Here is a 22,180-nt window from a genome sequence, read left to right on the forward strand (position 1 = left end):
TATGAGGAGCGGCTGAGAGAGTTGGGATTGTTTAGTCTGAAGAAGAGGAGGCTCAGGGGAGACCTCATTGCACTCTATAGCTTCCTGAAGGCAGGTTGTGATGAACAGGGGTTTGGCCTCTTCTTCCAGGCAACAAGCAGGACCCGAGGAAATGGCCACAAGTTGTACCAGAGGAGGTTTAGATTGGACTTGAGGAAAAACTTTTTCTCTCAAAGAGTGGTAAGGCACTGGAACGGCCTGCCCAGGGAGGTGGTGGAGTCTCCGTCCCTGGCAGTGTTCAAAAGGTGGCTTGATGAGAAGCTACAGGATATGGTTCAGTAGCTGTGGCAGCAATGGTAGTGGGAAGACGGTTGGACTAGATGATCTTATAGGTCCCATCCAACCATGTGATTCTATGATTCTATGATTCTATCCCACTGTCCATGTGGCCAACAAAGATGTTGAACAGGGCCGGGCCCAACACGGACTCCTGAGAGACACCACTTGTGGCCAGTCTCCACATGGACATTGAGCCGTTAACCACCACTCTCTGAGTGCGGCCATCCAGCACTCCGATAACAATTTTCTCTTTCGAAGTGGAAGAAATTCACCAGAGATTTGCATCAGTTCCTACAAGAGAAGGAAAATGCCTCCTGAGACATATTCTGACCAAAGTTCTCACTTGGTGGGAAATCCAAGCACACTTATTGTGCTTGATTGCATGTCAAGGGTCTGACATCAATGCTTCTTTAAACCTGCTTACTTTGATAGGTTTTCCTGGAGTCAGAAGAAAAACATTTATACAATTTCTCAGTTCTACATTAAATTTTATCAGGACTGTTGAAGTCTGACTGACCAAATTCCTACCTATTTTCGTCATTCATTTTACTCCAAAATTTCTCAAGATTTTGCGACTTTAGTTTTTTCCAGAAGGGCTCTTGCTGACCAATTTGCAGTGAAATCTGATGAAAAACAGAAATAGAGGCTTAGTTTCAGAAGAAATTATGATTGTGAATATGCCTAATTGTCCAGGAAGTATCCCTTTGTGGTTAGTGCCCTGAAATCCATATTTTCCTTATCAATTTTTAGTTGAGGGAGTGTTTTGGCTGTTTCAGGTGTTCATGTGATCACTGAGATCTTTTTCCTCCATGCCTTGTCTCCCATGCCAGTTTAGATATTGACTCTTTTGAAGATGGGCTATCTCCAAGTGTGTTTGTGCAGAGGTCACGCAAAGTTGGTCTTTTTGACAATAGAATATTTGGCTGCCTGTGCATTACAAGACTGTATCTTCACTGCCCACTGGCTTTGAGAAACATTTGTAAATCATTCCAGTATAAGGAGTAATGACTGAAGTCTTGACAACTTTCAGACAAATTTTATGGCCTCTTTACTACCAGTGGAGAAGCTATGTCCTTCACCATTTTCATCAGCTGGGAAAGCATTTCAGATTTCAGGCAGAGGTAGCACAGTTGTTTTTAAAGGGTTGTTATTTTTGTTACAGGGGAGGTCTGAGAAGTGAATGTCAGAACTCCTGCTGACATGCATTTTTCACCTCATGCATTTACATGTTCTCTCAAATGGCTTTTTTTTTTTTTTTTTTTTTTTTTTTTTTTTTTTTTTTTTTTTGTAGTGGCTGGGGTGCCAACTGGAAGCTAGACGTTAGAGTACCCAGTGCATTGTTAAGGTTTTTCTCCAACATCAGCAAGGTACAAGGGTTTACTTAGGTATCCAACCTGACAAAATCTTCTCCCTCACTTAGCTTCTTTTCAATTTCTGTCCTCTGACAGAAAATTAGTGACAGAGGACTGTCAAGCTGCCTCGTCTAGATTTGGTGCATTTCTGAGGTTTCTATCCCAGGTGGAATCTGACATTTAATGAGACATGAATGGATACAGTGTTTATCACCATATAGTCAAGCGTTTGTTATCTCTGCTGCGCTTGGACATGCTGTGGGCAGGAAGCTTCCAGGAAATACACTTGTATTGAGAAGATTTATCCTGCATCCCTCTCTTCTGCTTGTCCAAGTGTTCGGTGTTCTTACTGCTCCAAATTTTGGGATAAAAACTGGGAGAAGTACTGTATTTTACTTACTACCTGTCTGAGAGTTTAATTTTCTATCTATGTTGCTAATGGTTAAAGCAGGAATAGAAAAACTGTTCTTTATTACAGCCCAGCTTCCTATTCAAACAATATTTATGTCATAACATTTTTTCTTCTGTCTACTCACTGACCTCTCCAAAGGCCAGTTTATGTTGAATTTTAAAGATAATTATCCATTTTGCCCCATCTGAAGGAGCAACAGACAGACTGCATATATCCCATTTGGAAGTAGCCACATGGCTAGTCAGCCTATATACATTAGTCCACTAATTGGCATACACATAGCTCCTGCCTAGCTTCTGCACATACTGCTTTGTACCCTGTAGGGATCTAAAAGGAAGCAGATGGAATGGTTAAAGCTGTTGAGGTATGAGAAGTTCAGAGACAAAAGATGCATGGGCAAGAAATAAGGTTTCATTAGTCATCCAGCTCACTGACCAGCCCATTTCCCTCATGAAAACAATCAGCATTTTTAAAAAATTACTAGTATTTTTTTCACACTAATTAGCTTAAGGACTTTTTTTTTTTTTTTTTTTTCCAGTTTCCAGCAATATAGTTCCCTATAGATTTTATTGTTTCCTCTGAAAAACACCCATGAATTTGCAGAAATACATAAGTTTGAAATGTCAGTCCACTAGAATATGGCCTCAGAAAAGGTATTCAGCCAGCATTTGAGTGTATTATTGAATTGTCAGATCAGCAAGAGCACTGTTTGGTATGCTTTGCATGGCTCAGTTCACATGGTGCTTAACTTACCTGCTCCTTGCAAATGGTCTATTATTTAATGAACTCATAAGGGCTAAATTTGGACATTTGCATTGTCATTTTGAGCAGCCTAAATTTCAGTTCATTCTTCCAAGAAATAAATGTGGATGAAGAAGAAATCTGGCTACACAGATTTGTCTGGATACACAGACAAAGACACAGTGTCCCCCAGTAATTATTTTCTAGGGCCATCATACTCCTCCTCATTTCCAAGCAACTGTTCCTGTTGTGCTAAGTGCTCTAATCTTCTTTTTCTTAATCTGGTTTAAACTAGGAAATTTCAGACCTTCAGTGTGGGACTCTTTATTGCAGTCATATTCCCATCACTCCCTTGCTCAATCTGACCTTGTATCTTTTGTCCCAAGACACCTCCCTTTCCAGTCATCATACTCATTGCTATTGTATTTTTCATAATAATATTGCTACTATACCGATTATTATCAATACAGAAAGAGGACATTAGGAGAGCCCCCTGCACTTGCTGAATCCAACAATCCATCATTTCAGGGTATTATGTCATAGCATCCCTTTAAGCATTTCCATTTACACTTCTGCTTGATGTGGTTATTTCCCTACTTATGATATGTTACATTTCTTAGAAGTTAAATGTTAGGTATACTAGCATCCCTGGAGATGCTGCAGATGTCATTGTAGGATTAGGTGACTTCCAAGAGATCCTACTCAAGCCTGTGTGGTCTTTAAATTATTTATGTTATCACAACTATGTACATAAACGCAGAGATCATCTGCTGGTTTGTCTCCATTATATCCCTTTGGAGTTGCTTCAAAATAGGTCTTGATTTTCATTTTGAGATTAAGGAGAAATGGTGTCTATGGCAAAGAAGTTAAAAGAAGGTACAGAAACATCCAATCGACCCCTCCTTACAATGTAAAAGTATGTTGGTACCAAATAAAGGTATTTACATTAGTGAAGTGTGGAAACATGTATTTTACATGTTGAAAACATATTCCTGGGACTTTTTTTCATTTAGTAGAATGCTAAAAAAGCCAAACAGAGATGATTGGTTAGGGTTTTAGTTCCTTGAAATGGATCAGGTTTTATCAGCCTAGCGTCATCGTTTAGGGGGAGGTGTGAGCCTTGTGGGCCTTACAGGCCTCACCCTCTGGCCTCCTGCCGGGTGGCCAACTGGGCCCAACTCGGCCCGGCCTGGCTGCAAGAACTGGAGAGGAGATGAGAAGTAAATAAGATGTAAAAAGGATCCTGAGAGGCGTCTGCCAGCCTGTTGTGAGGAACGGCTGCAGACGCCAAGGTCAGTGAAGAAGGAGGGGGAGGAGTAATGCAGCTCCTGGCCAAGATTCCCCTGCAGCCCATGGTGAAGACCATGGTGGAGCAGGTTGTCCGCCTGCAGCCCATGGAGGTCCACGAAGGGGCAGAGATCCACCTGCAGCCCGTGGAGGACCCCACGCCGGAGCAGGTGGAGGCCTGAAGGAGGCTGTGGCCTGTGGAGGGTCCATGCTGGGGCAGCTGTTCTGGAGGGACTGCACCCCGTGGAAGAGATGACCCACGCCGGAGCAGTTTCACGAAGGACTGTGGCCCGTGGGAGGGACCGCACGAAGGAGCAGGGGAGGAATGCGAGGAGTTCTTCCCCCAACAATGAAGCAGCGGCATGAAACAATGCGTGATGAACTGACCATAACCCCCATTCCCTCTTCCCTCCCTGTGCCGCTTGGGGTGGGGGCGATGGTAGTAGAGATAATGTTAAGCTCGGGAAGAGGGAGGGGTGGGGGGAGGTTATCTTGTTCCCTGTCTGATTCTCCTGCTAGTTTTAGAAATAAATGAATAGTTTTCCCCAAGTCGAGTCTGTTTTGCCCGTGACGGTAACTTTAAGGATTTCTCCCTGTCCTTATCTCAAACTTCGAGCCATTTTTCCTTATATCATCTTCCCCTATTCTCTTGGAGGGTGGGGGAGTGAGAGAGAGACTGCGTAGTCTGGTCCCAATCAGGGCTGAACTACGACAAGGTACAAGAAGAGTTTGTCCAAGCTGGAGGTCACTGAAGCTAAAAAAAGCCATGCTGGTTGACTCCATACGTACAATGGAAGGTGCTTTGAGGATGTTGCCATCAGTGATGTTTTGGCTTATAAAAAATGATCTTTGTGTTGTACTTTGGGTACTGCAGCTGCTTAGCAGGCAGCATCATGGAAACAGGCATCCCCATTAGTATACTTGGCTACTCAACTGTCTGACTTATCAAACTTTATAGCTGGGGCAGCAGGGGGAATCTGACAAAGGTGGTTCAATCTCTTTAAAACAGAAGAAAAAGGAAGAAAGGATTGTATCACAAAGGAAGCTACTGAACTGAAGCAATTCTATGCTCAGTATGTGGAAATGCCCTAATCAATGCAAGCTACAAGGCCTCTTCCCACCCATAATTTAAAATCTGACAAAAAAAAAACCCTTAATATAAATGATCCTAAAGCATGAGCACACTACTGTGCACATTCACACACAGCTGTTGAAGTTCCATCCCTACTCACACTTCACATCTCCTGCACACGAGAAACCACTGGTCAGTGCCTTGTGGATCAGTGACTAGATGATGTTGGCACCTGAGATCCCAGAGCAGGAGAGAGGCCAAAGCTAGGGCTTACATGTGAGTGAGATCCAGGCTTTGCTGCAGGGAGTGCAGGAGGTGAACCAGCTGTATGAATGTACTGCTCAGGGTGTGAAACTTGAAAAGCTGGACTGTACTAACACTTAAACAGAGGGTAATGACCTGAAGTGTTTCTGTAATAGTTGAATGTCCACCAACGAGGCAGTGAGAACTGGATTCCTAATGTTCTGATAAATGCTTTATGCCAGGCATCAAAGAAAACAGGAGATCCCAGCTGCACTCAGCGCTAACACAGGTTAATAGAAACATTCTGCCCTGATGAAACTGTTATCAGCACAGACAAGGCAGGTACAGCACGTGAAAGGTCAGAGCAAAGAGCAATATAATGCTTTGTTCTTCAGTGCCCTGGGAAGAGCTGTGTTTCTCCACTTCCCTATGGCTGTCACTCCACAGAAGAAGAAGAAAAAATGGAATGGAGAAGTGCTACTGTTGGTATTGCTTCTATGCAACTGTGGGAAGTTCTATTGGATCTCAAAATAATAAGGTTTGGCAGGCTGGTGTCACCACTTGAGTTTCCATGTCAAACTTTTATGGAGAAGATATGCCAGATTTCACACAGGTGGAAGTGCGTGGCTCTGCAGATGTATGCACATACAGGAGAGAGGACAAAATAATGTATTTGGAGTTGTCTGAGAGTGAGGGTGTTTGTGCATGTCTCAGTGTGAAGATGGAAGGTGCTGCTTCGGCACCTGTGGAAGCCAACATGTTTATGCTTTGTGCTGTGCATTTCAGTGTTGAACACTAAGCTACGGCAGGTGGAGCAGGCTTCAGAGGATGAAACATTAGTAAAGGAAGAGAAAGGGGAGCACAGGGAGAGAGAGGCAAAGCAATTTCAAATATCAGGATAAAGAGGAAAAGGACGGAGGACTAGAAAGACAGAGGTCATAGCAGGCATAAAGGGAGGAAAAAGAGTAAGAGCAAGTAACAGGAACAAAAAGGAATAAGAAAAGGAGGAGAAAATTTACCACTCTTCTCTTGCTCCCCTGTCTTTCTCACCACCTCTTGATCCTCTGGTGCTTTGTTAACAAGAGGAACAGAGGCAGGAAGTTGGGTAGATAGAGAAGAGAGGAGAAAAAAAAATGAGAGAGGAGAAAAGACAGAATGAAACAGGTTTGGAGGAGAGCAGCAGGTTGGGAGTGGAGGGCTTTGTAGTAGTTGAAGTGTTTTCAACATGGGTGGATGCATGGTGAAGGGGAGAGGGAGGAAAAGAAAGTGGGTGCAAGGGGGCAGGCAGAAGCTAGATCACTGAGGGATGACATAGAAGACAAGAACAGTGCCATGATGAAGTGGTGGAAGAATAGCATGAGAACACTAAACTGACTGAAAGGTGGGGAAGGAGAGAGGTGGAATTTACACTTAAAGCCCATCAGAGAAACATTTGCCTACTGAATTTGGGGAAAGCAGGTAGGGCTGGGGGAATGCAGTTCAGAAACTGGAACGTTTCCATCCCTGGAAACATTCAAGGCCAGGCTGGATGAGGCTCTGGGCAACCAGATCTAGTCGGGGATGTCCCAGCTCCTTGCAGGGGCGTTGGACTACATGACCTTTGAAGGTCCCTTCCAACCCTAACCATTCTATGATTCTATGATTCTATGAAACAAAGAGCAGGAGTAACCAAGAAAAACAGCTGAGACAAAATACCTCCTGGATGATGTCAGAAGGGAGAAGGTAGGGAGCAATGATTTGCTCTGCCTTAGTAATAGATGGACACTTGTTAGTGAAGGATAACTCTGACAACACAATTAATAGATTCTGCAGTTTTCCCTCCAAAAGGTATAAATCTTTGTGATCATTTCGCCCAACTACTTGTGAGAAAAATGTCTCTTGGTAATTTCCACTTTGAGCCCAATACTCACCAAGACAGAGCACTTCTTTCAGAGGGTTGTCCCAGAGATGGCCTCTGCTCCCTGCCTAAGGTCTGCAATGCCTTGAATGGTTAAAAAGCCTGCTTTATTTGTACTGTCAACTGGAGTTATGCCTGACAAAGGATGGCAGCTTAGCTTGAAAGACCTGGAAGGTGACAGTTTCCAACTGCCATGAATCAGAACAGAGCATTTTAAGGCAAAACGTCTATATTCATAAGCAGCAGAGTGCTTTTGAACAGCATGCAGCACAGGCATGGAAAAAGCACCAGTCCTCTGCAAGCTAAACTATTCCTTCATCACTCAGAGCCTGCAATGCAGCTTCATGCCCCAGCCTTCAGAGCTTGTCCGTCGTTTGCCTGCTCAATTAAAGCATCAGAAATGTCTCCTCTGTCTGTGAGTTTTACCAAGTTCCCTGTCAGTAAGATGGTGGGATTTAACTGAGACTTTCACTTTCTCATTAGAATTTCCTTCCTCTAGCATCATTTTTATTAGCAGTAGGTGTCCCATGCCCAAGGAAGTGCTGTGTGTGAACACCCAGATAGGAATGAGCTATATAGCTGAGTTTATTATTTCCTTAACAGCCGTCTCCTTGCAAAAGCAATAAGTGGCAGAGTAGACATAGCATGCAATGCTGCCGAGATCCCAACCATCTTCATAGCTATTTCAGCACAGCCATAACAAGCAGAAGTAACAGGTAACCCTGAGCAAGAAAACAATGAGAAGCAGCTCCGCCCCCCCCCCCCCCCCCCGCCCCGCCTGCAGTGTTTCTAGACCAGCAATGTAAGGGAGAATGGGTGCCCCTAGGTGCAAACTCACCAGGCTAGTGGTAGGTAGCAAACAGACAACAGGATTGGGAAGTTAACTCCTATATTGGCTTCAGTGGCTTTTCAGCAAGTGGCCACTGCATGAGTGGCTCACCATGGAGAAGATGTTTGTCACAGCCCCACTGCAGATGAACCCATTGCATTGTCAAAGCCTATAAACAAATCAGATATGGCTCTCCAGCAATGGACTACTTAGCTCTAGAGGGAAAAATCAGCCATTCAAACCTAGGCCTGCCTCCGAAAGTCAGGATCTGTCATTTGCATTGCCAATAGCACTGGGGCATGTGACTTTAGCCAGAGTTACAGGGCACACAGGCAACCCTCCAAATGGGTCCTGATCATTTTTTTCACAGTCAACCATGGAACCTTTGCAATATCACACTCCAGTGCTGAAGTGCATCCATGTGCTAGAAACCTGTACAGTGGCCAGACTTTGTGCATCCCTGTAAGCTGCTTGTCCTCTTTGGCCTGAGCCGCCTCACCTGAAGAAAAAAGACTGGAGATTTTGCTCTGAATCAGCATGTTCTTGGAGAGAAAAGTACATGTGAAAGGATTAAATCAGCCCTTTTTTCCACACTTGAAGGGCAAAGGAGGAGTGAAAGCCTGTCACTATGTGCTTGCTGTTTGAACTGGGCATGTTGACACCTTCCTTGGCCAGTTTATGTTAGATTCAATTGGATACCCTCCCTAGTGGCAAGGATTCACAAACTTTTTGCTCCACTTACAACTGTCCTCCTTGTCACTGAGGCAGTACCTCAGCTGGTCTCTCTGGCCTCTCCATCTGGATGCCTCATCAGCTGCTTCTCGTGGTCCAATTTGAACTCTTGCCTTCCTCTTCAGCCTTTCCCAAGGGCAGCACCCACTTCAGCAAGCTCCTACCAGCAGGGCAGATGTGGCACAATCTCTCCTGCCATCTGCTCACTGAATGATTGGTATTGCCTCCTAACTCAGCCTGCTTCCCCAGTCCCTTCCCTCCCCATAACAAAGCAGCTCTTTGCTTCAAGTGTGGCAGTAAGGATCACCTTGCCAGCTGGCCTGCCATTGCTTTCCTTTCCTCTGGAGGCAAAGCGCACTCATTACCCTCACCTCTGAAGATCTTTCAGGTTAACACAGATACGCTTTTGCAAATATGTTAACTTCTCACACCCCGTTCCCTGATCCATCTGTTTTTTGGAAGAACAAAGAGTTTGGAAATGTCAGAATATTTTAATTTGGGGTTAGTTTGATTTCAAATTGCATCTGACTATGTTACTGTATGTCATCATTCTACAAGAACTGGACTTTAACAGGAGTACATATGCCATGACTACAGCAAGCCACAGGTGTCCTGTGATGCCAAATGACTGCATAGTTCTGTTAGCTACAGTGTACCATGGGCAGCATAAATTCAAGAAGGAAGTAAGAACTTCATTGCATAAGGTGAGGGAACTGCAAGGTTAGGGACCTGGGCTGTTAACATCATTCTAACAAACATTACAACTTGGGAAATCCAGTCACAAAGCAAAATGGTTTTTGTGTTTTTTACTTTTTCCCCTTGGAAAATGTTGGCAAAATGGAAATTTACAAGAAAAATTATTATGCTGAAACCCACATTTTCATCTTAAAATAATTTGTAAGGAGAATTTATATCTAACTTCAGCTTGGAGATGCCCCATAGCATGCCTTGTGGCCTCTACTTCACTTAAAACCATGTTTAGTTTGCTGCTGGTTTTTAGTCTGCAAGACAACTCCTAGCACATCAAACACTCTTGTGGGTTTTTTTGGTTTTGTTTTTTGTTTTATCCTCTCTCTGCTCAAGTTTCCCTGACTCCAGTGGGGAGGGCCTCTGTTAGTAAGCCTCCCAAGGTTGCCTTTTCATCCCTCAAAACTTGCCATGAGCAACTTTGTCTACTTCAAATATCTTCTCTATGCAGGCAACTTGTTCCCAAGTCTCTTTCTTCCAGAAATACCTTGTCCCTTGTACCCATATTTTAACAACTTGAGTAGAAGATAAATCACTTTCTCATCCTGAGCTGCAGCGTTGCCTCTGTGGGCTGCAGTATGAAGGGCATCCTTTTTCTGTTTATGGTTTTTCTCTTCTCTCCAGGCTTACACAACAATGTAACTGCCTGGAAATCAGCAGCATTTCTGTTTTGATCCACTCACTGAGGTTTGTCCGTGCTGGATTGAGCACATATAAAGGAGATTCCCTGTCCGAGCTGCTTTCTGGGAGGCTGAACGGCATGGAATAACCTGTGGTACCTTCCACTTCTCTGCAGTTAAGCAGGCCCTCAGTTGCTCAGACCCTTTTCCTACACATTGTTTTCAGGCATTCCTGTTGCAAGGATATGCATATTGAATGCTTGCGGAGTGAAAACATGTTAATCTCTACAGGATCAGGATCTCCAGTTTTTTTACTTGTGTGATTAAGTGCAACACTCTGCCCCGGTGAATGTACCCTGTTAGATACTTTTGTGGCAGCATCTTATGTTTTCCCTTTGTTCTACTGCTCCATTTCCCCACTAGCAGGACACTGGCACCAGAATCACTGCACACCAGAAAAATGATAGAAAAATCAGTGTTGTGAGCTGACTCGTCGGTCAGGAAAGAACTTAGCATGCTTAGTTTTTCCTGTCAGGTGGCGATAATAAATCTACTTGCCTTAGATTTATTCACTCAGAATACTGTTGAGCAGTTCTATCACATGATGCTGTGCTTATTTCAGGGTTCATATGGTTTCTAGTAGATGTGTTAAAAACATATAGCGTGCATTTCTCCTGCTGCAGATTTAGTCCTCAGCCAAGAAACTGAAGTTGTTTCCTCTCTGCATATGCTGACAGACTCACTCAGGTGAGCACCAGGCAATAGCTAAAGCAGCTGCTTTAACCAGTAAGTAGAGGGCTGAATTAATTCCTTCCCCCCTGCTCCTCGCTGGCTGCCCTGTGTTTTGCTTCTCTCTCTCTTCTGCACTCTTATACATTCCCCCAGAGGCAAGGGTGCGGGTGACTGGAAATGTGAAAAGTCACCTGATAGGATGCTACCCGAATCCCTTCTCTCTGCACGGCATAAGCTCTCCTTGCCCGGTGAGAGTGGAAGCAACTCTGCAAGGCTTTGCTCAGCTCAGTGGACTGCAGAGTTTGCTGCAAATACAAAACTGAAATCCATCTTTGTACTACCTACTTAGCATCCAGGGCGCTTTATGTCTTCTTGCCTTCTGTTTCTTTCACCAAAAGAAAGGTGAAAAACCTTTGCAAAAGGAAGCTCTATTCTGCTGCTAGCAATGAATCCTGAGAGGTGGCTGTGTTACTCTGCTTTCTGTGCGTGGGCATTTGTGTTCACATCCTTGATTAAAGGTAGGCTCTCTTTGATACTAGTCTCTAAAATATTTTCTAGTCACTGTCTCCGCTTCTATTTTCCTGGAATGAATTCAATGCAAAGCTTCTACCAGCTATTTCTAACCTGAATTTTGTAATATTCAACAGTACTTTAAAAGAGATAAACCAATACTAGTTTTCACACATAAAACTTCATTTTTAGTTTGATAACTGAGTAACTGTTTCTAGCAAAGAATGAAAATTAAATAGGAGTCCTATTAATTTTGTTTGGTGCTTGAATTTTGCAATTGCGTAAATAATGCAGGCTAAAGATGTGCACGTTTGGTACTCACCCCTTCAAAAGTGAGAAGTCAGTATATTTGTGGTCACTGTTGTTTGTGATCTATGGTTAGATATGCTACAGTGATTTCCATGCACAAGTCTCACTGAAATGCAGCAGGATTTCTGCTTTTAAGTCACTACATCTTTTTGGAAAGCCTCACTTCTGCTGATGACCAAGGTATGTATGAATTATAGTGCTTGTGTTAGCAAGGCATAAGGCATTGTCTTAAAGCAGCACCAATGGGATGAGAATCTATAACTGAAGTATAAAAATGGAAACCCTAAATACTTGTCTGATTCTGTTATTTTATTTTAAAGCATGCGTCTGTTAAGAACCAGTACGAAAATTTCATTTGAAATATGATTTTAGACTCACCGGCTTTAGTCAGAAGACTTTGGTAAGAAATTCATGTTCCTACAGTAGGGTACTTCTAGTCACAGTGTGATGGATGATGATGAGGAAATCTGAAAAGGAAATTACAATTTCCTTTTTGAATGGCACAATACATTATATACAAACATCCAAACTTTGCAGACATTCATGTTATCTTCTCTGAATGATGCTAAAAGGATGAAACAAAACAGCAATTCACAGAAGTTTTTCTAGGATTTTCTTTTCATACATGTAAGTCACCAGTAATGAACATTCCAGCTTTTCAATTTGATAATCCCCTGAATCTGAACATGCTTTGTATCACCTTGGAGATAGAAATGTCTTTTTTTTTTCAAAAACAAGGGAAAGATAGCCTAAGCATGAAAACAATGCCATAGGCTGAGACTAAGCATCTCCCTATAGAACACATCTGTGCCACCACAGGCCCACAGTGTTCACTGAAGGAAATGGAAATTGCAATTTTATGTCCTATACTGTGCCAGAGGCCACCCTGCCTGACATAAACCCCTTCTATGTTTGAGATTTTCACAGTCACAAGGCTTATTGTCATTGCTTTCCTGACACTTTCAGTGCAGTCTGGGACTAGCACAAAAAATCTTGACCATGTATCTGAAAATCTAATTTTTCCTCAGTTGTATTGGTAATATATTTGGTATCATCATATAGCTTTGGTAACACAGCTGTGCTCAATATGAGGATCGAGTTCTAAATCTTTGCCTTATAAAGTATTTTGAATTTATGTGCTGAATTATAGTAGTTCATTGAAATAGCAAAGCCATTCAAGCAAAATATTTTTCTGAGCTGATATTGCCAGAGTCCACATGATTTAATCTTTCCTTTTGAAATCAAAGTTTGTAGCCTTTAGCACTGTGAAAATAACTATTTCAGGTTTGGGCTGTATGTAACAGATTAAGAGCATTTTTCTTGACTCTGCAGTGAGGCAGCTCAGTGTCTGTCATATACCTTATTCCCCCTAATCTATCCAGTCTTGACTAGGCTTTACAGCTATGATCTGCTTGTTCCCAAAGAACAGCTCTGTCTTACAAACATGCATGCTATTCTGTAAGAAATTTTAGTATTTCCACTTATTTTTTTCTCATAGAACCTAATAAATGAGCTTCCTTCAGAGCTGAAATTGTGCTATCTAAAAGGCTGAAATAGCAAGCATGAGGATAAAATGTAGTTATAGTTTTTAAGACTAGGAGACATCATTATAATTGCCTAATCAGTGTCCCTGATGTAGATTTTTATCTAGTAGTTGCAGCCTCAAGCTTTTAATTTGTAAGTAGCTATACTCTTCATAAATGCTCAGTTTTACCATTAAAACTCCCAAAGATTAAATCCACCACATTTATACTTTTTCTCCTTCACACGACCTTATTCTAGTTCAGTCTGATACCGAGGTGGGCCAAATGGAGGCTGATAGGCTAGATCCAGCTGAGGAGACTTTTCAGTTCAGGCCATTACCTTACACTTTGAGGAGGCAGGGAGCAGTGGACTGCATCCTGCACAATGCTTTTAACTGACAGCGTACTGGCAGCCCTCTTCTCTCTGTGCTCCAGTGTCGACAGGATCCAGAAGCACAGGATCCAGAAATATAGTTCAGTCTAGCGTGTTATCCAGCACCTTCTTTCCCTCTTCCTTACCTCCGACATAGCCATTCTTTATCTTTGCAAACACAGATACAACAGCCTGCGAATCAGAGGAACGGTTATTTCACAAACTCTTCTCCCAGTACAACCAGTTCATCAGGCCAGTGGAAAATGTGTCTGATCCTGTCACAGTGTATTTTGAAGTGGCCATTACCCAGCTTACAAATGTGGTAAGACTCATTACAGAATACTGCTGAGATTTGGGGATGGTTGCAAACACACACAAATTGCTAAAGCAGCAGATGTGATTGTGATGGTTGCGCCTACAACTCTTGTAGCTGACATTGTCATGTGTGCATGTGTATATACTGAGTGAGACCTTTGCTGTTTTTTTCTGCTAGCTGAGTTGTTCCAGTTGCTCTAACAAGCAGTTTCAACTATACAAATTTCATTTGCTTACTTTGTAGCGTCAAATCCCTCTGCACCGGACAGCAGCCTCTGGCACCTACAGCAGCAGTACCAAACATTCAAGTTTACTCTCCATGGGGCTAGCCTACTCCAAAGACATCTGGTTGTGTCCGCATTGTCTAGCATGTGGCCTAGTTCTCCTGTGGGACCAGTATAATTTTCTCGGTAGTCCTGAGAGATTTTTTTTGCATGCTTTTTCAGTCTGTTTGTTTCTGACATAAGAGACGTGCAGCTTGCAGAGTGGTGTTTTAAAGCATGGAGCTGGGGATGAATGTTGTGTGTTGTGGGGTGCCCTGTATATAAGGGTGAGTGTGTCTGAGGTGGCAGACCTGCTGGGCAGGGTAGAGGGACTGTGGAAGAAGCAATACATGACTTTAACACCTGCTGAAGTCTGCTCCATGAAGAAAATGATCAGCAGAACAGACGCTGAGTTTTGAGTCTGAGGTACCTAGTTCAGTCCATAATGAAGTGGCAGGCAAGCAGTGAGGAGCAACATTGAACAGCAGACAGGGAGCTAAGTTATCTGAGAGTATAAATGAAGGCATTCTAAGTCCTCATGGTGAATGCAGTTGTCACCTTTTGGAATTCCTTTGTCAAAGTATTTTGTTTCCATGTTACAGGTCTGTTGGCAAGTTTCAGCAGTTCTGTCTCATATTGCATCCCCTGGCTTCCAGTGCTGTCTTTGGAGAAAAAAAAAAAGGAACATCATAAGTAAATCAGTTGTGTTTTCTCAAGAAAGAGTAATGATTTTTACAAGAACTTAGATAGTTTAACCCATAGACAGGAACCCTACAGGCCTTTCAAAATTATCTTAATGCTTAATCTTCAGTGGGCAATGTTGAAAATTCATCTACAACATTTTCTACCTTTGGCTTGTAAATATCTTAAATTTTTTGAGTCCACATGCTTAAAAACTAAGAACTACCCAAAGCAATATTCTTGCAGATGTTTTAATTGTGAATGTCAACCTGCGTTCATAAATACATGTAATATGAATCTTTCAGAATACTTTTAGTCTGAAGGCTTGTTAGAACAGGATCCAATATTTTATTTTTGTGTCTCTTGCAGCACCTTCCTGATTCATCACTGATTGATAATGGCAATAATTGACTGTAACAAGAAGGTTTCAGTACAACAGTACCTAATTTAATGCTGGTTTACTGCATCTTCTCTAGAGGTTTGCCTAGAAATGCAAGAACACTGTGGTACAGATGCCATTTTCCTTGAATCTTGACTAGTACTGTATTGCGTAAACAGCTTCTTAAAAACTGAATCCAGCAGAATACATAGCCACCAGTAGAAACTTATTCCTCTGGTACTGGTCAAAGGAATTTTCTGTTCTCCAGATACTCAGGCCCCTGGCACAGCAGTGCAGCTCTATGTGTACCTGATATTTGTGGGGTATAATTTTTCAGTACAGCTTTAAAAATTTTCCAGTAGAGCTGCACATGACTGTGCACGATATGTAAGCCCCTTGAAAATGGCTAGAAAAAAATCTGATATCAGTTAATGTGGAATTCTAGTTTCTTTTTTTTATCAAAATAAGCTTGTGGCCATCTCAGGATACTATAACTGATTTATGGAATGAAGATGTGCATGCTTGTGTTTTTTTTTTTTCTAGGATGAAGTCAATCAGATTATGGAAACAAATTTGTGGCTAAGACACGTAAGTGACTGCATTGCATTTCTCATGCATTTTGTGTTGATATGATGATAGGTGTGTTACCTTGTAAGCGACATTGGTAGAATACATGCTTGTTTTGTAACATGGGTTTTAAAGGTATGAATAAGGAGAAGCTCTGTTAACCAAAGCCACATTTGAAAAAGTAATTTCTTCATTCTTATTTCCAAGAAGTTACATCTCCAATCTTTCCTGTGTAGTATATTCTCGTCCAACTTTATGATCATTGATTTATCTGGTAAAGCTAGCTGGATATACCCATTAAAGAGTCCTTAAATATGCAGCTCTGCAGTCTTAGGTCACCTCCGTATCGAAGATTCCAAACAAAAAGTTTATGAACAAAAGGAACATGCCTTCATTTTTCCTGATGGCTTTAGCATTTATACATAGACAAAGATCCTAATCTGCTGAGAAAAACAAGCCAACATCCACCAAAACTGGTTTCCTTCAGGCACACTGGTTGTGGTGCACACAAAGCTTTCTGTAAATCATACTGTACTTACGATCAGGATCTTCAGGGTAGGCTCCGAGCGCGTGGCCCCATGATAGGCCACTAGATGACAATGCAAGAGAGCTGCTGGGCATCCCTCACTGCCCCTGGCTTTGTAATTCAGTACCGCTGTGGAACCAATAATGTCCCCTGTCAGCATCTTCCTGCTAAGGTGCATATGTACCTCCTTTCTCATTAGGATACTGTTCTCCTTTGATGTTGGCCTCTTAGCCTGCAGCGTGCACTCTCATAACAGTAGCAGCAGGGCTATATTTCCTCTCTGCAGTGGGGAGGTAATGGTCCGTACTGATGTAGCAAGACAGAAGAAAGATCTCAGCATGTCAGCAATGGATAACAATTGCCCCATCCCCTCACACAGGAGAATGCAAATCAATGTGAGCAATATTAATGTACATCCAGTGTTTCTCCAGGTCATGGCCTTGTTGTCTTCCTGACCATTGTCCCTTCCTACATGTGCTGTAATTTCAGTCTTTATCATAGCCTGTCATTTTACAGATATATATGAAAAGCAGATATTTGCTGATAGTATAAGGTTTAAAAATCCTTGTCCACTCTTCTTTCAGATTTGGAATGACTACAAATTGCAATGGGATCCCAGAGAATACGATGGCATTGAATTTGTTCGGGTACCAGCAGATAAAATTTGGAAACCGGATATTGTCTTGTATAATAAGTATGAGGAATACTTTTCCATTTTACCCTTTCTGTCCAAAGCATCCTCTTGCAGTGTCCATGAAAGACATTTTACTTTCACGGTAATTTTATTTTCTTTGCCTCATGTATTTTTCTAGTGCTGTGGGAGATTTTCAAGTTGAAGGCAAGACCAAAGCCCTGCTTCGCTATGATGGAATGATCACCTGGACTCCACCAGCTATTTTTAAAAGCTCCTGTCCTATGGATATTACCTTTTTCCCATTTGATCATCAGAACTGTTCACTGAAATTTGGCTCATGGACCTATGACAAAGCCAAAATTGATCTTCTGATCATTGGATCCAAAGTAGATATGAATGACTTTTGGGAAAATAGTGAATGGGAAATAGTTGATGCTTCTGGCTACAAACATGACATCAAATATAACTGCTGTGAAGAGATCTACACAGACATAACATATTCCTTTTATATTCGAAGGCTGCCCATGTTTTACACGATAAATCTGATCATTCCCTGTCTCTTCATCTCATTCCTGACTGTATTAGTTTTTTACTTGCCATCTGACTGTGGTGAGAAAGTGACTCTTTGCATCTCTGTGCTGCTTTCTTTGACTGTATTTTTACTGGTGATCACAGAAACAATCCCATCTACTTCTTTAGTAATTCCCCTCGTAGGTGAATATTTACTCTTCACTATGATATTTGTGACTCTGTCAATTGTCATCACAGTTTTTGTCCTGAATATACATTACAGGACTCCAACCACACACACGATGCCCAAATGGGTAAAAACTGTCTTTCTTAGCCTGCTTCCCAAAATCCTCTTGATGCAGAGGCCACTAGAACAGCAGAAAAAAAACATCTCCAGAAAAAGCAAGAACTTATCAGCTGATACGTCAGGCAAGTCAAAGCACAACAAACACAAAGATAATAAATTGCACAAGGAGCAGCAGTGCAGTCACTGTGTTAAGGCAACTGAACTTACTACCGCCAAAAGAAGACGACTGAGCCGTCAGTCACTGAAATGGATGGCAGAGTATATGGAGTACTCCCCAGAAGTGAAGGATGTTATTAGTAGCATTCAGTTCATCGCAGAGAACATGAGGTCTCAAAATGAAACCAAAGAGGTAAGGGAGGTAACCACTTAGCTGGGCAGGGAGCCACACTACCAGCACTCCACAAGAGAATAGCAAGTGAAAACATGATCTAGGTGGGCAGCCCAGAGGAATTGGAGTTGTTTGGTCTGGAGAAGAAAATTTTGAGACCTGTGAGTGGGTCAAAGTTTCCTACAAAAAGGGAGGATATAAGTCATCCATTGGGGATGGGACAAGAAAAGTGATCTCATCTGTTCTTGCTCTAATCCCAGTGGATCATTTAACCAGCAAGATAATTTTAGGTTAAACATGAGACTCTCCCTTCAAAGGAAAAGAAGAAGTCAGCCTGTTGCAGCCATGAGAACTGAACTTTGATCAGTAGTGATTCAGGCAGAGTTGATCCTGCCATAGGGGAGGGGATAGGCTAGATGGGACCTTTTGAGATCTCTTTCAACTCTACTTCTATAGATTCTCAGAAGCAACCCTCTTCCACTGCTTACCAACTGCTCAGCCCTGGTAAGCAGTGACATCTCAATACTAAGTGTGCTATTTGCCAAGCGGAGTGCTTTTCTGTTTTAGTGATGAAACATGTGAATCTGGGAACTGCTTTTTAAAGAACAAGGCTTGTGTAGCAGAGCAGTAGTTGATCTGGAGCTATTCTCAGCCAGTGATAAATCTGGTAAAGATATTCCTTTCCGAATGCTGTTGTCTGTACCTTGTTTCAGTCTAGTGTGTTCTGATTTTTTTACAGTGATTTGACAAATTGTGGCTTCAGTAATGCAGTACTTTCAGCCAGGACAAACATAAAAGTTGAGTTTTGGGGGAAGATAGCTGAATAAAAACAGATAACAGATGCATAAAGACAGATTTAAAAAAAAAAAAAAAAGAGAGAGAGGTATTTAAAAATGAGGCTTGGCATTTGAATTAATGGATTTGCTTATGTGAGTTTATAAATCTTTCAGCCTAACTGAGATTACTGTCATAGAAAATTATGCACGTTGGAATTCAGAGAATTCTGAGGCCATGTCCTCAAGTGTAGAGACGAGCAACTAAAAGCAGCTCCAACAAAGACTATCTGACATCCCCCCACACTCAGGTCTCAGAAGGAATAGGAATTCTCTGACACTTCAAGATGTTTTAAAAAACTGTTTAGAACCTAATGAAACATTTATCTCCAATCTGTCATGAAATATTTGCTTTTGATTTTGAAGTTTTTTAGATGCTCTATGACAGCAAAATCTATTTTGAAATTAAATACTGCTGTATTTGTATTGAAAAACACAAATACTTTGTCAGGGAAATATTGAGAGGTATTGCATCAGAATGTTTTATTGAAATCAGCCCAAATTCATGCAACTTCTGTGCAAGCCTTACTGTGCAAATTACTTTTTTTCCTTTTTATGTCCTGCAGAAGAAGTTTCATCTGAAAACAAAGTCCATAACTTTCTGAGTAAAGTGCTACAGTTAAGACTTGGTGACTGAATTCATAGGATGAGCGGGTAATACATGCTAGCCCAAAGCAAAAGACAGGAATCTAACAGCACAGAGGAGGATGGAGATTGAGCTCAGCCTTTCTTAGTACCTGTACCCTTAATGTTTCGCTTGACCCCAACAGTTTAGCCCTACTCTCACTGCCACGCAGGCTGCATAAGACATATCCATGTACCATACTCAGCTGATTTCTCCAGTGCACTGCAAAAAAAAAAAAGAGACGTTGTGTGAAGCAGTCTGAGTAACATGCCATCTTGATTATATAGCTCATAATAAGTCTCCCATTGCCAGTTTTGCTGATTTGTATTTTGCAAATCTCTCCTGCCACATGAAATTGTATTCTTGGTCTGGTGTGTACATCAGCAGCTCTGTATCTTACCTTTCAAAACATAATAGGGATGGGATGCAGGATCTTTAATTTGGAAAAGCCCTCTCTTTGGAGAAAAAGGGGATTTGTTCTCAGACAAGCACTAAGGAAATTGTTCTGCAGGCTGCTTCTGCTTCAGCCAGGCATACAAAGCCATGTGGGTGATACCCTGCACTATTCCTGTATAACTAAATGTCCTTTAAAAATTGTAGCAGCATTTACAGTAGCTGGAGTTCTTGCTGTATTTTCTTCACAAGAAGTGCAGCAGCAGCCTTTTGGAGGAAAATATCAAGAAACTGGGAAAACAAGTGGAAGGTCCCTCAGCAGAGAGCTCTTAACCAGTCACTAGTTTTATATGAGTGAATGTTCTTCTGATGCAGTGGTCCTTGTATGCAGATGCAGTTTAAAGGCCAGCAACTTCATTGAATGTGGTTTTAAGGTGTGTCTCCTAGACATACAAAATCCACTGGGACCTGCTTAGCCTGTGACACTGTGGTTTGCTCAGTCAGGGCACTTGCTTTGCTATAGTCCATGTGTCCAGCTGTCCAGTTTGCTGAAATCAGTGGGGCTTGACTGGAGTGACAGTGGAGCCAGAACAGCAAACTGTCTCTTGTGTGGGCTGTCAGGATAAATCCAGGGTCTAGTGACGTGCAGCCATGGTGATTCTGCCTGCTATGAAACCACCCCACGATCAGGTTCTATTTGTTAATCCATCACAGCCATGGCTTGCCCATAGACTTTAATATTTGCAAAAATTCAGCAGACTAGGACAGTGTTCAATGTTCTCAGCCGAAAGTGATAAATACTATTTGAAAATCAGACTCCTCTAAGGACTCTTGAAAACTGCAGCAACTATAAGCATGATAAGCAACATTATTGACTGCATATGTGTTCTTCCTCACATTCAAAAGCACAAGGGACGTTTCTACTACATAATGTCAACTCACAATTGCATGTTACCTTACATGTAGTTTATCCTTTTCTTTTTTTTCTTTCTCTTGCAGGTGGAAGATGATTGGAAATACGTAGCTATGGTGATAGACCGAGTATTTCTCTGGGTATTTATAATCCTTTGTGTGTTTGGGACTGCAGGGCTCTTTATCCAGCCGCTAATAGCAGATATGTAACTGGATCCACTGCTTTTTGTCTGTTTTTGCTCTTGTTTTGTTTTCAGTTTCAAACTGTCGCCTATGTTTCTCTCCTCTTATGTAACCCCTCTGCACATCGCCTACTCAGCACCCGGCCACAGAAGAAAGGAGGAAGAGAGGGAAAGGTCCTCTAGAAAAGCAAACAACCCAAAACAGAATGAGAAGACGATTGAAAATGGGAGATGAGCATGTGGTCTTTCTATGGTGGAACATTTGGGATTTTTAGAGTGTCTGCCTGTCTTTACCTCAGTGAGATGAGCAGTAACAATCACACTGAGAGTCACAGAAGCAGACTGAATTTATTGAGCTTTTCCCTTGTTTTCAGTACAGGGGGCTAGTAGGACAGTTCAGGCAATTCTGAGTTCATTACCCAAGGATGACTCTACCTGGCTTCATTTTTCTCTTCTGATTATAACTCTTCCTCAGCTTCAAGTTAATTTATATTTCTCTCCTCATATAGCAGCTAGCCTTTGGTATCACACTTAGATGAAGTACCACAGTCCAGCTGACTGGAACAATGCTCTTTATTGTGTTCTTGTGTCAAGGCAGACAATTGAAATAAAAGTACAATCAAACCAATCTCTTGACCCTGTAACATTTTTAATACAATCTTAAGATGCATTATGGAAAACCAGAAAAGACCTGAACTATTTGCGGTTACTATGTAAGGCATCCACATTTGAAATCCACATTCTTCTAAGATCTTTAAAAACTAGTTATTCTGCCACTTAACTTTGTGTGTGACCAAAGTCACCTTTACTTCCTGGTACTGAATATCAAAACCTCAGTGAGATGCAGTAGGATGTCCAAGCCACATTTCTCTCATCAGGTTAACAGCAGTCCCAGTCCACAGGGTCTACTCTGAAAGCATGCTTGCTCAGGCTCATACGTAAGCCCAACATGGAAGGGTTTTTCCCTGCGTAGCTACTCATCACAGATAGAATTGGCTTGCAGAACTGGATTGATCTGAGTTTTCCTG

At 42.0% G+C, this 22,180-nt stretch overlaps 2 protein-coding genes across 2 annotated transcripts in view; both read left to right on the top strand.

The window, feature by feature from the left end:
• The window catches only part of LOC104474853 (purpurin), a 226,954-nt gene that overhangs the window by 75,413 nt on the left and 129,361 nt on the right, over positions 1-22,180 (top strand). The gene's annotated exons all lie outside the window — the stretch shown is intronic.
• CHRNA6 (cholinergic receptor nicotinic alpha 6 subunit) lies at positions 11,428-21,180 on the top strand. Its single transcript, XM_010121935.2, has 6 exons — positions 11,428-11,500; positions 13,880-14,019; positions 15,879-15,923; positions 17,013-17,122; positions 17,241-18,228; positions 21,058-21,180. The coding sequence occupies exons 1-6, from the start codon at positions 11,428-11,430 to the stop codon at positions 21,178-21,180; spliced, it is 1,479 nt and encodes a 492-aa protein (XP_010120237.1).

This window comes from Chlamydotis macqueenii, chromosome Z (genome assembly GCF_036417535.1).
Source record: "Chlamydotis macqueenii isolate bChlMac1 chromosome Z, bChlMac1.mat, whole genome shotgun sequence".
Classification (NCBI taxonomy): Eukaryota; Metazoa; Chordata; class Aves; order Otidiformes; family Otididae; genus Chlamydotis; species Chlamydotis macqueenii.

What these genes read in the sequence shown, in the direction of transcription:
- CHRNA6 (XM_010121935.2), top strand. Translation starts at nt 11,428, where the DNA reads ATGAATCCTGAGAGGTGGCTGTGTTACTCTGCTTTCTGTGCGTGGGCA. An exon ending in GTTCACATCCTTGATTAAAG is followed by an intron (nt 11,501 to 13,879) that starts GTAGGCTCTCTT and finishes TTGCAAACACAG; the next exon opens with ATACAACAGCCTGCGAATCA. An exon ending in TTACCCAGCTTACAAATGTG is followed by an intron (nt 14,020 to 15,878) that starts GTAAGACTCATT and finishes TTTTTTTTCTAG; the next exon opens with GATGAAGTCAATCAGATTAT.